Below are 16,083 nucleotides of genomic sequence, written 5' to 3'. Positions count from 1 at the left end.
CAACCTTTTCGCATGTTTGCAAGGTGTTTACTCAAGCATACTCTAAAGGCATCATTCTGTGTGGACTGATAAAATTATTCTTTTTATGAAGCCCTGTAACTGACCAATCCAACCAATGTAGTTTTGTTCCCAAAATCAAATTCAAAACATGCATAAATTGCACTGGAAGTTGCTCTTTCATGTGCGAAAAAGTTGAATTGGGATACACCCATAGATATATCCATCCTGCTAAATATTCACATTATTTTTTTTATTTATTTGATTGGTGTATTTCACTTACACAACGGCCGCCATCATTATGGTGGGAAGAAACCAGACAGAGCCTGGGGGGAAACCCACAACCTTCTGCAGGTTGCTGACAGACCTTCCTACTTACAGCCGGAGAGTGCCTCAAGTCAAGTTTGGTATGTAAAATAACACTTTCCGAAGTTGCTAGAGCCTTAAAATGACACCTCTGATGTGTACACAACTTTTCTGGTAAGAAATTAACCGAACTTCACCAAAAAATTTCACTACACACCTAAGTTCTCTAACAATGTTTCAAAATATTGGTCGCAGTGGTGGTTGAAAAGGACGAAGAATCAGGGTGCATGTACATCTGTCGTGTAGAATATCTTGTATTCACTACTAAACGCATGTAGTGGACTACATATTCTTGATTTAAGGTAATAAACATGTGCAGGGCATCATCAACGGAACATTCCAATTTTGTTCTGTGCAAACAGATCCAAAACATACATGTACTTCCTGACACACATCCTTTAACATATATATGTACCTTAACATCAATTCCGATATGCAACTGACTACAGGTAAGTCTTGAAGTTTGTAACTCACAGTAATTAATATTTAATTAATGTGCTTTTCGTGTATGCCAAACCCAAGCCCAATACATGCAGTACTTTTGTAGATAACACCCTTAACATTGATCTTAATGATTCCAATACACAAGAGGTTCAATCAATGAATCGTCAATTCCACATACTATAACACATCAATTCCTCAACTATCTGAAAGGGCAACTTTCAGTGCCATTTGAATACATTTTTAATTTGGAGACAAAACTCCATTGGCTTGGATTTTTCCAGTGTTGGGGCTTCACAAAATGTACAATTTGATCAGTCAACACAGAATAATGCCTTCAAAATGTGCTTGAATAAACACCCTGCCAACACTATGTGCATGTACAACATGCATGGATGTTAAATCTCCAATATGAATTCTGAAAGTTTTTGAGAAGACATGGTCTGAAGGCTGAACTGCATAGGAACGTCCAGATGTATCGATCTTTAAAAGAGGTCTTTAGATTTGGTTGGAAGATACATATAGGAGGATTTCAGTCTCAAAATAATATTCTGTGATGTTTATATTTGTCTTCAAATGCACTTTTCCAGTTACATTTTTTAAGGCAAACACTTCATGTTCTAACAGATTTCTTCTGCACAAGCCATATCCTGAATTTAAAAATCAGGAGAGGAATACAGGCACCACATTTCCCCTTTAAAAATATTAAAGATTTTGTCTAATTGTCTTTTAAATGTTTCAAAGATATATTTTCAAAATACACAGCAGAATGTAAATGAGCTCATCACCAAGCTCTTTGCAAGCAGACCAGTGGCTTTAACTACCCCTAAAATGTAACAGGACTGATGTTACATCTGCACATTCATTCATATTTTATCAGACACATCTTCAGGTACTTCATGCAGGCACCGATTCAGGGTATTTTAGCACCCACCAGGAAAGCTAAGCAGGTCAAAAGTTTAGGAACCAAAATGGTATCCTTTACCTAATACCACGTTTTGTATGAAATTTTTTTCCACATTAAGCCGAAAGAAATGCTTAATGAAAATGTATGAAATGCAAAGTTATCCTACAGTCTTTGTAGCTGGCATCGCAAAACAAGGGAGGTAACTCTAGCCACCTTATTTCCTAGTGTGTGTTCCACAATGCTGAACCTGGTATATTTAACGAAACTTTTTCCGTTCACGCTAAGACTTGAAAGGAATATACATGTATATATTGATAAACATGTTAAAACAAGTGCATCCCAAGCATAGCACATGAATCCTGGATAACAGAACTAAACACTGTCACCAGAAATGCTAATTAATACTGGTAACAAAGTCCCAGCTTTACTGTAGCACATGTATCAAGTACATGTCACCTTGTGTGGTTTCAATTTCCCACTGCTCACCACCCTTATCCACTGCACTTGATAAACGCTGATATGGTTGCGTGACTGGGCTTGCATGTACCAAGGCTGTGTTCTGTTTACTTTCTTTCTAATCACAGCCTATTATTATTTACCTCAAGGCTTGATGTGTGACTCAGCAAAATTCAGTCCTATTTCAAAATTCACAGAATTTAGCGCACAACAATTTACAACACATGTACATACATCCGTGTCTACATGCATTGTAAATGATCACAGCATGCAACCAGATATGAAAGCAGAAAACTTGCTGAAATTCAGAAATGGCCATATTGTATGCAAAACTTAGTAAACATTTAGTAAGTAAATCCTAAATTCTTGAAAGAACTGAATAGCGCAAAACTTAAATCTCTGCGAAACTGGCAAATCGTTAAAATGTGATTTCATCTTAAAATCATACCTTTGTCTACCAACACTCAAGAGAAAGAAAAAAATCAAACTTTACAAAAAAAAACTCTTGCTTTGGCCCTATAAGGTCCAAAAATCGAGCAAAATTTGAAAAGGCCAAACTTATGAAATACAACAACAGCATGATGTGCAAACAAGACTGCTGCCCTACAACACTTACACTCCTGGTTGGTTAGCCGACGACAGTGCCAGTGGATCAGTGTTTCAGATTATACCAGAACTGTACGATCGACAAGTTTTCTGGGCACTGGTAGGGCATGTCAAGCCCACTGATAAGAGGTCAATACCATCACTCTAGGTTGCCTCGGCAGAGTATTTGAACCCAATGAGCGGGCACTCATTATTGATCCGTGGATAGCGGTTTACTTCTACCAGCTGCACAGATACGGGAACACCCCCTCATCTAGATCGGAGATATTTCATTCTTCCCAGCTTAGCTATCAGAAATATGGCTTTGTACTGTTACACTCACTAACCTGAAACTCTATTTTCACGTGTTCTGTGCTCAACATATCTGAGTTATATGCTACTAAAACAGGATTAACTCTAGGATTACCTAGTTATTTGTGAATAATAAAGATCACAATGTCAAAATTTACACATCGGAATATAATCTCCTCTATCATTCTTGATACAAGTAGAAAAGATAACATGCCACCTTTACCAGGTTGGCAAAGATTGCTCAGGCCAGTTGAACACATTCAATGAGTGACAAAACCATGGGATTTTTGGTTCCAATTTTTTTGTCTTCAAGTAACTACTCTAATTCCTCAATCTTTTGGCGTGTGAAGGAGCAACTTTCAGTGCAATTTATTCATGTCTTTAATTTGATTTTGGAGACAAAACTACATTGTTTGGATTGACCAGTGTCAGGGCTTCACAAAAAGTATAACTACATCAGTCACAGAATAAGGCCTTCGCAATATACTTGAATAAACACCTTGCAAACATGTGAAATGGTTAAATAATTGCAGTAGCAAATGAAGAAAATGGTTTCAGCTTAAAAATTATAGTACAAGAGCTCATAGAGCTAATTTTCGAGGGCTGCAATTAAATGTTTTAATACACAGAAAAGCAGGGCTTGATTAAACTTTGATGTACATGTTTCACCAGAAAAAGAAATGGAAGAAGAGTAAGACTTCTTACAGAGAGCAGATTCTCTCCTCTACCCACACTTGGATATCGTGTCTTGTCAAATTTGACGGATTAACACTGATTGGGCATGTTTGCACTACCAATCAGTATAAGAATTCTGAATACACAAGAGTTTGTTTATACAGTAAAAAGCAGACCATGAATTCATGTCAGTTTTGACAAGATATTGGTTTATTAAGGTGTTGGTGTGGACAGGTTTAACTATATTGACACTGAATGTGATGTGAAAATCCCAAATTGCACGCTAAAGCACAGAATAATTTTATTAATGTACAGTGTTGAGCTTAAAAAAATGCAGGGCAACTGATCAGCTGTTGTACACCGCTTTTTGTTTTGTTTTGTTTGCAGGATTTTAATTGTAAGAATAATACACAAAGTCTGTGAAGAAGTACTGAAACTGGATTGGTTCTGGATCAAAGGGCTAAATGCATACTTAGACCTGAAAATGGCGAGGTCTGTTGCACTTATCAAAATTTAATCAGGCCTGGTGAATCCCACAGTATGTAAATGTATAAAGCTGCACTGATGAGCCATATCAACATGTGACCTATGCCCTTTGACCTGAACAAGTCAATACTTGTGGCTGAAGTCCCATGTACATGTAGGTGTGCCGACCAGAATCTCCTCAAGTCTCGGGAGCATTTACGACACTGTACAAACCTTAAGCACTGATCACGCCCAAAACCTAGAAGTCCATCTTTACTGTATTTTGTAACCTCACCCCGGGATCACGTAGAGTCCAAGTTCAAAATTTAAAATCACTTTAAAACTGTTATTTCCAATGTAATCAATTCAAAATATTGCTTGACAAAGTAAATTCTGGGCAAGTCAGAGCCCAAGAAATGTCAACTAAAACAGAAAGGAACACACCAAATTTAATGATTAAAATTTTGACTTTAGTCCATGATTGCTCTGTGATCCCAGCTCCCAGATATCATACATAGCATCAAAGCCCGGGGCACACCTATGAATCCAAGCTTTTCGACGTCTAAAGCACTTTTCTCAGAGGCATTTTAATATGCTAACAATTATCTTTGAAAATGACATTGAAATAATTCATTCGTGTCAATAAAGATGCAAGTTTTCATAAAACTCAATTAAATTGCCAATTATTTATCTACATCCAGAAGTTCTCTCAGAATGTTAAAAAAAATTAGCCACAGGCGGTTGAAAAGAATGAAGAACATTGTAATTTTCTTCTTTTTTTTTTTTCTTTCCTTCGTATTATACATGTGTCAAGCAATTCTATTAATAGTTTTTTACTTGGAAGAATGTACACTAAAATACCTGCACCTTTCATGACATTTAATACAGGCTTCACCTGATTCAATATTTATTCTGAGCCCTACATTTGTGGCTTCTTGAATGTACGTGTAGTCCTGAGTTGGGCAATAGGGGAGTTTCCAGTTTAAACTTATCGCTAAAGGTAAAAAAAAAAAAAAAATGACTATAATGTGACCTGTCAAAAACGTAAGGCAACTACGACAGGATCACAGACGAGGTGTAACTTGTGCCTTCGGAAGACAGTAAAACAAGTGATAAGAAAATTAATGTTTATAATGGTTGCCCAACATTTATCACATCTTACATCATATAGGAGGACTGTTTTTACCTTCATTGACAATCTGAAAACAAGAATTTGAGCTCAAAACTCTCAAAATTAATAATTTCATTTGAGTAACTATCAACTCTGCTGGAAATTAAGCCTAAACAAAAAGTGCTTCCCTGAAGTGAACTTGTACATATTTTGGTTGACTGAAACAAAGGATGGATAAATGAATGTGCCGTAGAACCACCTTGCAAGTTTTTGTAGAATGCACGGCAAAACATTGTCTACTCCTGGATCCTTAATTCATTTTACAGATGTGCATTTGCCTCTGCCCTTTTTTATGCTATGAGATCATGGCCTTTAAATGATACCCTCACAGTTTCACTTGCACATTGCCGGCCAAATAAATGTAGGTTCTGCCAATAGACTGAGCAGCCCCATTAAGAGTGCAGCGATAAAGTTGCCTGAAGTTGTAGACAACACATCCAAGTGCCCAGGTTGTTTTTGTAGGTCGCATATACAGCTTAGATAAGAACTTTGTAGGAATGCCCGCGAGGTCAAGCGAGGTCAAAGGTTAAACCGCAGTCTTCCACACTGCAAGCCTACTGGCCTTGAAAACCAGCCGAGCTGAACTTTTTTCTCTCTCTACAATGCAGTTCATGATAAGCCTGAGCACTTTATTACAGGAGGTCTTTAACTCTGCTCCACTGACCCAGATAGGGTTGACAGTACACCGAGACACCCTAGTCAGGGAGCCTGCAGACGCTGTTCCTTCAACACCCCAGACTCAGCTGCTGCAGTCTGACCTTTGCCGGGTCAATCGTGGGTTAGGCAACAACCTGACAACACACACAGTTTAAGCAACACACAAAGCCAACGCTTGCAAAAGAGCTTGGTTCTTCCCTTTTCGTCCAGCTTCAGAACTCAGCCAAAGATCTTTTCTATAAAACTGAAAATCAAGTATTACTAAATTTCTACATGCGAATTAAAAATTTTAATATTTCATGGGACAAAAAAATAAATAGTTCACTAACTCATAGTATCACAAACTTCTGGTACAAGTAAGTGTACAAGTACAAGTGTACCATATAAACACACTCTTGATGGTATAAATCAAATACATCTATTGTGGAAATTTTAGTATCGAAAGAAAAAAAAAAAATGACCAGCCTAGTTCAGATAAATGAACAGGAAACCACAGCTAGCTTGCTGCTATCCCATTTCCACCACATGCTCTTTCAGTACAACTGTCACCTCAAGCCAGGCAACTAGGCCAGTACCCAAATTAATCCCGAAGACAATGTGAGAGACTATGTGTAACAAATGGGGCATAAAGTGCAAATTCGGAATAATATTTGTTAGATTACCCAAAACTGATCAGTTGGGAAGTATCAACTGTTCTTCACAGGTGTCAAATGTTGACAAAATTACATGATGTCTTACCAACACTTGTTTTCACAACTGACAATTTCATTCATTCTTGTGTCAGCTAGTGCAGTATTCATACATTTATAATTTATTTGATGTTTTATTGTCTTAACACCATAGTCAAGACGTGATCCAACACTTGCTCACCACAAAGCAGCTTTGTGACGTGGTGTAATATATATTACACGTTATAATGTGCTGCGTAATGACAAGTTAAAAACACCCACCGTGTAACGTTGAACCTCTGTGTAATGTGATATAACTACGTAATGTAATAAAATTTGCCAGGCATTGTAATTGGTGTTTTATACCGTGCTGAAGAATATTTCACTAATAGTCCAGGTTTTGCGATGAAAATACAGCAGCATAAGCATTATTCTGTGCTTATCCAATAGCTTGCAAGAATCTGTACGTCTTTCAAAGATATTACATGTTGGAAATAGGGAAGTGCCCTACCTAGACATGCGGTAAGTTGCTTTTGGACATCGAATCGTAAACGTCGCTTTCAACAATTCTTTGGGTCATGTGATCAACTGTTACAAGCCAATCACATGGCAGACGTAATTACCTCTGGCAGTTATTTGTCCATCCATCCCTGTCTCTACGTTATGCTGTGATATTACATTACACAGAATTTTTTTATTACACTATACTCTGGGTGGTGCATTACTCCTGTATTATTACATGATGTGGCACAACATAACCCATCCCTAAACACCAAAAATTGGGCAGCGTAACGTTCTTGGCAATGGTAATTTTAGTTTATGGGTGTATCTAATGCCAAGGACACCATATGCCCTATTCCTGGCCAAATGAGTTTTCAGGAGTCTTGCATGAAAAGACAGTTCATTTCCTGGACTCCAGAGAAATGATTTTGGAAGTTTGTTTCACAATTCATAAAGGAGTCAAAATTACAAAAATAAATGTATAATGGATAAAACACTTACTTGCGTTTTGAAATCGGAGGTTCTACTTGCATTGCTAAACCATCTATTGTGTGACCTGAAAAAAAAAGGGGGGGAATAGATAATTCTCCATTATATCACAGACACATTGTAATAACACTTAAATTTCCTTGTACAGCAAACAAAAACTGGACAAAAAGGACCGCGTCATTCACAGTTTAATTAAACATAAAGTCTGCCAGATAGGCCTAATGCTTACACCCATGCAGGTCAAAGACTAGGACGAGCAGGACTGCTAAACATGGCGCTCTTGGCCATGAAGATCTCACAGACTGAACGCTAGGCAAAAAGAAACATTGGCCCTTTGAAAACGGGACTGAACTGATACTCTTTGGTTGGATATCAAGCGTTCCTGTTTATATTTTCTCATTGGCATATTGTTTAATACCCACAGTACGGTAGAGCTCCTAGGTTTTGTGACATCACTCAATATAGTTATAACATGGCAAAATGGCGTCACCAAATGAGTGGCTAGGTACCGACAATCATTTGCTATTTATTTTGTTTATAAGGTGTAGAATTTTTAACTATATTTACAGCATTTCTGGAATATCAATTTACTAATCAATTCAGCTTTAGTGGCTGACTTTATGTTCACTTTAAGGATGCAGTTTGTATTCTTGTGGTAAATTTGTTCATGTGATAAATCTTCAAAACTATTTTGGAACAATGGCACTTAAGGACTACACCCAAGATTTTGGTCAAAAGACCTGTCAGCACAAACCCAATGGAATTTTTGCTATAACAGAATAGCCCTAAAAACTACCTTACACAAAATACCAGCTTCGTTTGTGCAAGTGTTAACGTTCACTTCGGAAAATCTGGAAATGAAGCTTGTAACATTTATACTGTGTGTTTTTTCTACAACTTCTTAAAACTTTAGAATCATTTTACAACTAGAAACTGTACAGGTCCATTTTCTAACAAGCAATAACTTGAACAATTCTTGGCAGACAGAAAATTTGACATTGACTAGTGAATACGGATTTTTTGGCCAAAATTTTCTCTTTACTTTTTGCCCTGCCTTGGCACAAAGCTACAGCAACCCCACAGCTAAAGTTACAACGACTAAGGTTGACTAGCTCTTGGTCCTTTTCTGCCCAGAAGGGTACTTTCTCAACCACCACTAGGATCTGGTTGGTGAGAAATGTAACAGATCCCAAACTCAATCTTCATACCAGTCTCATCTTCGTACAATACCAATGGCATTTAATCCAGAGTGATGTTATAACCAGACCTAGAATTATAAACCTTTAACGAAGTATTTGAACAACTGGCCCCTGAATCACAGAGCAATCTTATACTCGCTTGTCCAAATTTCAATCCTAAAACTTGGTACGTTCTTTTCCGCCATTTTATCTGAATTTTTTGTGCACTAACTTACCCAGAATTTAAGCTGTCCAGCAAGATTTTGACCTTGTGACATACAGACAAGTGAATTGATGGTCAGAAATAAGTCTGAAGTGTATCAAGAAAGTCTCAAAATATCTCATCCTAACCCCTAAATTACATTAGCAATCACCAGGTCTGATGAAGTCTTGCTTGTCGTTTTTCACATTTTAAAAAAACAAGTCTGAAATCAGCCAATTGGAGGAAACTTCCCATGCCTGTACATAAACAATTTTAAAGTGATCTTAAATTTTGACTGAATAAGATTGCTCCATGATCCTGGAGCCAGGTACTTCAGTGGATCTGGCATGTGTTCAAGCCAGCATTAAGTCGTGTTGACTGTTCAACCTTCACCTTCACGTAAACCTTCAATTTTTTTTACCTTTACAAATTAAGATTTTTTTCCAGTGCTATTTATGCATACAGTTGTTAAACTGTTGCCAAGTATGATTTGTTTGTGAAGATGCAAACTTTATAAAACTGGGCAGATTAATGTGCATAGTTCTCTGAGAATAATTTTGGACCCTGTGCTGGTTGAAAAGTTAAAAAATTAAGGCACATGTATAGATTTACCATTGTACAAATATTATGTCTTACTGGTGTTTGGAATGCAAGATAAATAGGAGCAAGAGCATTACTAGCTACATGTACAAGTACGGGAAACTTAAATTAATTCAATTTGTCAGTTTCATAAATGCAGCGGAAAAACTACCCAATACTTTTGACAAAACCTAAATCAACACAAATCCAATGAAATGGTTACTATTATTGTAGAACAGCCCACATCACCTTTTATGAAGTATCAGCATGCCCTTGTCTGCACATGTTCAGTCACTGTTCAAAATGGATAATAAAGTTCCTAGAATTTATAAAGCCGGTTGTATTAGAACTTTTTCAAACTTTAGAACCATTTTAACAAAATACATTAGTACGAGTGCAAGACTGACATACTCTGAAAGGCAATAATTTAAGATATTCTTGAACTAAATCAGGTGAAATATAGCCATTTCAAATTTAAAACTGAGAATTCGCAAGACAACAAAAGCTACTGCAATTCAGGATCCACCTGCACGAAGCCCTCTTAACATTAAGAGCACATAACTACCAGGAAATCCTGCACTGTGGGCATTATGGCGTCATAGCAGTTACGTGCTCGTTATGTGCAAGTGGGCCCAGCTTTGTATACATTCTTTGATCCACAGGTTGTGCCTAAAACAGTTAACACCAGCCTGGGCTGCTTTTCTTACGTATCAACCAAGACTTAGACATTCAATAGTCTGTACAGTGTATAAAGGGAGGCAAATCATGTTAGCAGGTCTGGTTGTTTACCTGCAATCCCACTAATACTAACAGGTGATTGAGGCAAAAAAACGCCCATGCTCAGTGCAATTATACATGTGTTGTAGAATGTCCCTACCCTGAATCATAAATACGTGTTTGGGTGTATTCTGTAACACATACCCACAAACACCTGACAACTAAAACTGTTATAAGTCATAAATATGTTTTCATTATTTTCGGGGTATCAAGGGACCACGAAAATCCAATTCCTGCATTTATGAAACATTTGACGCCACAAGTATATGTTGGTGTGGCGCGTGGGATGGGAATCAGGTTAGTGTGGAGGCATGTCCTAGACACCAAGGCCATTCATGGATTGAGGGCAGTCCCGCGGTAAACAGACAAAGATCTACCTCCACTGGGACCCTGAGGTAAACCATGATCCCTTGTTCCACAGTCATCAACTTGCATGAAAATGAAATTTGTTCATTATCGTGCTTTAATTTTCCGCAATATTCTCATGGCGAGACGACGAGTCCAGTGTCCTGGACCAAAGGTTCATGGGCCAAACACACGGGATCGTGATAGTTTTCAAGACATGTCAGCAAGTCAATGCCTTCGCCTGCAACCTATTAATGCAGATCCAGTCTAAGTCAGTACATTCCATTGGCCCCGAAGTAGTTTCAGGCTACTGACTTTTCGTTTCATTAGCAAGCCTTTGATTTTTCAGGGATGCTACCAGACACAAAATCTAGGTTTGCTCGTATGACACATGATAACAGCAGAAGTCTGGAGAGAGTGAATTTACAAGTGAAAATCACTTCCTTGAACCCTGTTGTTCAAATATGTATTAAAGCTTAAGCCCAGTTTTAAACTTAGTCCAGATTAAAGTGCCATTTACTATGTACTAGGATCAGACTGGTAAAGATTTAAGCCTGGCTTAACTTTAATACATTTTTGAAAAACTGGCCCAGGTCTTTCGTTATTGGGTGTGATAATCACACCGCTGATCAAAAGCAAAGGCAAAGGCCTGCATTAGCAGTTATTCATTGTTCATCATGAACCACTCAATCCATCAAGACCATTTTTGTAATTATTCATTGGTCGGATGTACTTTGGCTGTGGCAAGAGAAGTGCCTCATGCCATGAAGGCCCCACAAACACTGAGTGGAGGAATCAACAAAAAAAATCTATGGAGAAATCTATGGAGGAACGTCCCGGGTCTAAGGCCAAGATTGAAAATACATATTGTGTGTTCAAGATCAACATCCAGGTCTAAAAATATGGTCGCCAACTAAAAATTAGCCAACTCGCCATACTATGATTAAAGAAAAAATGCGTCTTTAGTACCAATGCACAGTTACAGGTTATGACGTAACTTTCAGCCATCACCTCAGTCCTTGTGGAGTAAATAAGGCGGCGAAAGCCGCGAGTGCTTTGACTGGATTCATCATTGACTGGACGGCCAACTCTACACGCGAATTTGTCCTCGGAGGGGGATGGGGTGGGGGGGAAGTAAAACAAAATAAAGTATTTATTATTTTGTTGTATGGCACCAGGTTAAAGATTTGAATATGAAATTTCAGAAGCTCCACAAAATAACAAATTTGTCTCCACTTACAAACTGAAATCCACCTTTTCTTTGTTGCTCATCTATTTATCTCATCTATTATGCATCTATTTTATTCCATACCTTTAGTTGGTTATCGATTTTTAATCACTCCATACCTTTTGTTGCTTGTCAATTCTTGCATCTATTCTATTCCAGTTTACAACGTAGCTTTAGTTGCCTACCTACTCTTGCGATCCATCCTTGCATCCATTTCAGTTCATACTGTAGCTTTAGTTGCCTAACTACTCTTTGAGATCCATCCTTGCATCCATTTCAGCCCATACCTTCTGTTGCTTACCTACTTTAGCATCCATTTTATTCCATACCTTTTGTTGCTTATCTATTCTTGCATCCTTTTTCAGTACATACCTTTTGTTGCTTACCTATTCTTGCATCCATTTCCGTCCATACCTTTTGATGCTTACCTATTCTTGCATCAATTTTACTCCATACCGTTTCTTGCTTATCTATTCTTCCATCCACTTCAGTCCATATCCTTTGCTGCTTACCTGTTCTTGCATCCACTTTATTCCATACCTTTTCTTGCTTATCTATTCTTCCATCCATTTCAGTCCATACCTTTTGATGTTTACATGTACCTCACATTACACTGCTACAGATTTGTGTCAGTGATGGCTTACTAAGCCAGACACCTGTTCCACCTACAGCAAGCAGTTCAGCGGCATTCTGTTTGGATATTGGGCCTACATGTACATCATAACATGCAATGTCTCAGGGAATTGTGATTGATGGCTTTGTAAGCTTCATAAACCCACAAGTTTCACCACATATGAACATAACCCACAGATTCCAAATACATGTAAATGATTGGTTTTGTTTTTCTGAATATAAAGCCTAGGATGACACAAAAGAACAAAAAGCTTCTCTGCTTTTTTCTTGGGACATAAAAATGGCTTTAAAACTACTGACAGTCCAAAAATTAAGTCGAGTGACCTGCACTGGTGACATCAAGGATGATAGCTGATAGATTCTCCGGATATATTAAGTTCACCAATGAAGTCATTTCCAAAATTTTTCAACCACTGACGGAAAATATCCCTAACAGATGGGTTATTAAGTACACAATATGCTTCAAAATGATTTTTTCTTTTTTTTTTTTTTGTTGGCATAACTTTCACTTTCTGAATCCCCTAAGCTCTAAAGCCATTTAAGACTACAGATTCCCCCCGAGTTCTAAATTTCACACTCCTGCTGTTCTGGGTTGTTGATACACCGCTCTTCTGTTCACAGGTGATATTTGAGTGTTGCAGAAATCTTATGGGAGATGTGACATTATGAGAGTACATGTAACATTATGAAAATGCCAGTCTCTTCAGCTAGATTCCTGGTTTGACACGTGTGCATTCAACAGTTATCAATCAACATCTGGATATAAATCCTCCATTTTCCTTCGTTAAGCATGTGTCTAGCAATCTACCTGATAAATTTTTAAGTATGAATGCATTGGTAGACAATTGTTAAATTAAACAATAATCAAAATGTTCATGCAAATGCAGTGTAATGTGACAGACCTTTCCAAAATCTGTTTGCTTCAATCTCAAAACCACCGGGCTCTCGATGTCATTTACTGAACATAATTGACTGAGTGGTGTTCAGTGATGTACTCATTTTTCACTGTGAAAACAGGAATCCAGTTTACAGGTGGAGGAAACTAGAGTGCAACCTTCTCCACCTTTCTGACAAATCTTCTCACTTCAAGCAGATGCAGAAACGAGAGCTGGATTTGAACCCCATGGAACTCAAATAAAGTTAATTATGCAAAACAGGCTTTTCAATGAACTGACGTATCCTCTACCAGATGACCAAAACGGCAACTTAATGTTTACAACTCCCAAGAATGGCCAAAGATTAGCTAACTATAAACGCATCATACCAAAAATTATCATAATTTGTGGGAGACTTCACAACCACAAATACACTAACAAAGGGTCTAGGATTTATCAGAAAAAATTTCTTGCGGTGTAAATCCTTGTGAATTCAATTTAAATTTTTCACAAAACTACATAGAAAATGTGGGTATAAAACTCTACCCATTCAGCTAGTGAGTGTTCATACTGTAAGCCATTGGTGAAAAAGACATTTCGCTGTTCTTACTATAAAAATCTATAACAAAATACCAGCACATTGTATGATTTTATGTAATAATGTGAGCGTCACACAGTGCAATTTGTAATAACAATTGGCCCCATGCGACAAAAAAAAACAAACGCATTTGCTCTGACTTGCAGTAACAATAGACTTACATCACAGATCAATTTGATCAGCAAGTTTGTCATAAGATCAGATCTGATGCATGCAACTTAGTGGAAATATTATTATAGCCTTGTGTTATTTTTTGTACATAATCTATGTCATTTTATTGGCTAGAAATTCACTGATCATGTGAAAGAGAAACGTCGAAGTATCCTGGTATCTAGTAAATTTTATGTGCATGTAAACAAAGACCGAAATGGAGGCATTACATTGTCAGCTACATGTAGGAGACTGTTTAATGTTTATTACCAAATAAAAGACTACGACGTTGTCAAAAATACATACAAACTGTACACTTTCAGATCCCCCGGTCTTATATCCGGACAGAGGAAAATCTTGAGTGGGCGTGCATGGGAAATCAGCGTCTCGATTCTACATAGGGGTTGATCAAGAGCTGCATACACCGTCTTCCCAATAATAAACACTCATCCATGCACTTGTATTTACAGTGAAATCAGTTTCTTTACACTTCGTCCAGGCCAAACAACACCGTGAACGCTTTGCATGGAGTATATCCGTTCACTCCCACACATCAGGGACCATATCAGAGCAATATTAGTAGGCCGTATGGGCGAGTGAAGTTATTAGGTCCGAGTGAACCGAGCCCAGATCAACCTGGGACACACACGAGTGAGCCGGCCATTTTGAATGATTTTGGCGACCACAGCACAGATGCCGGCCATCTGGTAACGGGACTCCAGCTCTTGCAATCTACTTACAATCTAGCCTGAAACGAAGGAGAAGTCTGAAGTTCTATACCTACCATTCAATCTATCTATTGCTCTGTCCACGTTGGCTTGGTCCGGACACTCGACAAAAGCGTAGTTTTTCTTGTGCACCACGTTGCTGACTATGACCCCTTCCTCTTCGAACAGACCACGCAGCGTTCCTTCAGTCACGCCTGGACTCAAGTTTCCAACATATAATTTAAACATGTCGGGGGGCTGCTCCGCCACGGGAATCTAAGTAAAAGAAAGATTGCACTTTGTAGATCTTAGGCCGTGATAGGGCCCAAGTGCCGTGGTCAGTATGGTACTCAATAAGACAGATGAAGGAGAACGGGGTGTGTTTCGGGGACTTAGTCGCGCAGTGATACCAATAGAGGTCACGAGCGGTGTTTGTTTTGGGGGGGAGGACAGGCTAGCAATTATAAAATAATAATGTTTTAAGAAATTTAAATTCATTATAAAATAGAGGGATAACATGACAGTATGCAATGAAAATACTTACACTGCATTTGTCATGAAGTAATTTAAATTTTTGAAGAGTATTCGTGACGCAGTGACAGTATAGTACTTTCGTTCAGTGGTCAGTCCGTTAACCTACGGCCCACTCGTCCTAAATGGACTCTTCCATTCACGAGTTGTAGCCCCCCACGTGTTTCAACAGCGAATCCGCCAAAAACTCTCAGCACACTAGTGGACGCCGGTCACTCGATAGAGGCGGAAAAGTTAACAATGAAGAAAAAGCGCGGCCTGATAAATCGCGACAAACACACACATAGCACTGTCCCGCTGAAGCACATCTGCTATCCAAAGCTTCTATACTGACACCGTTTCTCTAGTGATCTACATATAGCCTAGCTGTACGCACATGTGCATATAGGCTCTATATATAGTATACTATATACGCTTGGAACATGGGAATGGCTATAAATCAAGTGATCGATGAGATAGATCAATTGCTCTGCATTACCTTGACGTCATACAACAAACCCGCCATTCATAAAATCACAATATGCAAATGACAATGTTTGCGCGAGATTCACAATTTCCATCATCTAATAAGTATACACCATCGTCGAGTT

At 38.2% G+C, this 16,083-nt stretch overlaps 1 protein-coding gene across 5 annotated transcripts in view; it reads right to left on the bottom strand.

Annotated features, from left to right (window-relative positions):
* LOC135477455 (insulin-like growth factor 2 mRNA-binding protein 2) overlaps positions 1 to 15,338 on the bottom strand; it is a 30,484-nt gene extending 15,146 nt beyond the window's left edge. For all 5 annotated transcript variants that reach the window (XM_064757565.1, XM_064757567.1, XM_064757566.1 and 2 more), the window contains exons 1-2: positions 15,040 to 15,338; positions 7,703 to 7,757 (exon numbers count right to left, since the gene is read on the bottom strand). In XM_064757565.1, the coding sequence (XP_064613635.1) occupies positions 7,703 to 7,757; positions 15,040 to 15,211 (227 nt within the window). In that variant the 5' untranslated portion in view covers positions 15,212 to 15,338. The remainder of the gene's footprint in view (positions 1 to 7,702; positions 7,758 to 15,039) is intronic.
* Positions 15,339 to 16,083: the final 745 nt, after the last annotated feature.

This window comes from Liolophura sinensis, chromosome 11 (genome assembly GCF_032854445.1).
Source record: "Liolophura sinensis isolate JHLJ2023 chromosome 11, CUHK_Ljap_v2, whole genome shotgun sequence".
Lineage (NCBI taxonomy): Eukaryota > Metazoa > Mollusca > Polyplacophora > Chitonida > Chitonidae > Liolophura > Liolophura sinensis.
The sequence above is the reverse complement of the archived record's forward strand: the minus strand, read 5'-3'. Positions and strand labels throughout refer to the sequence as shown.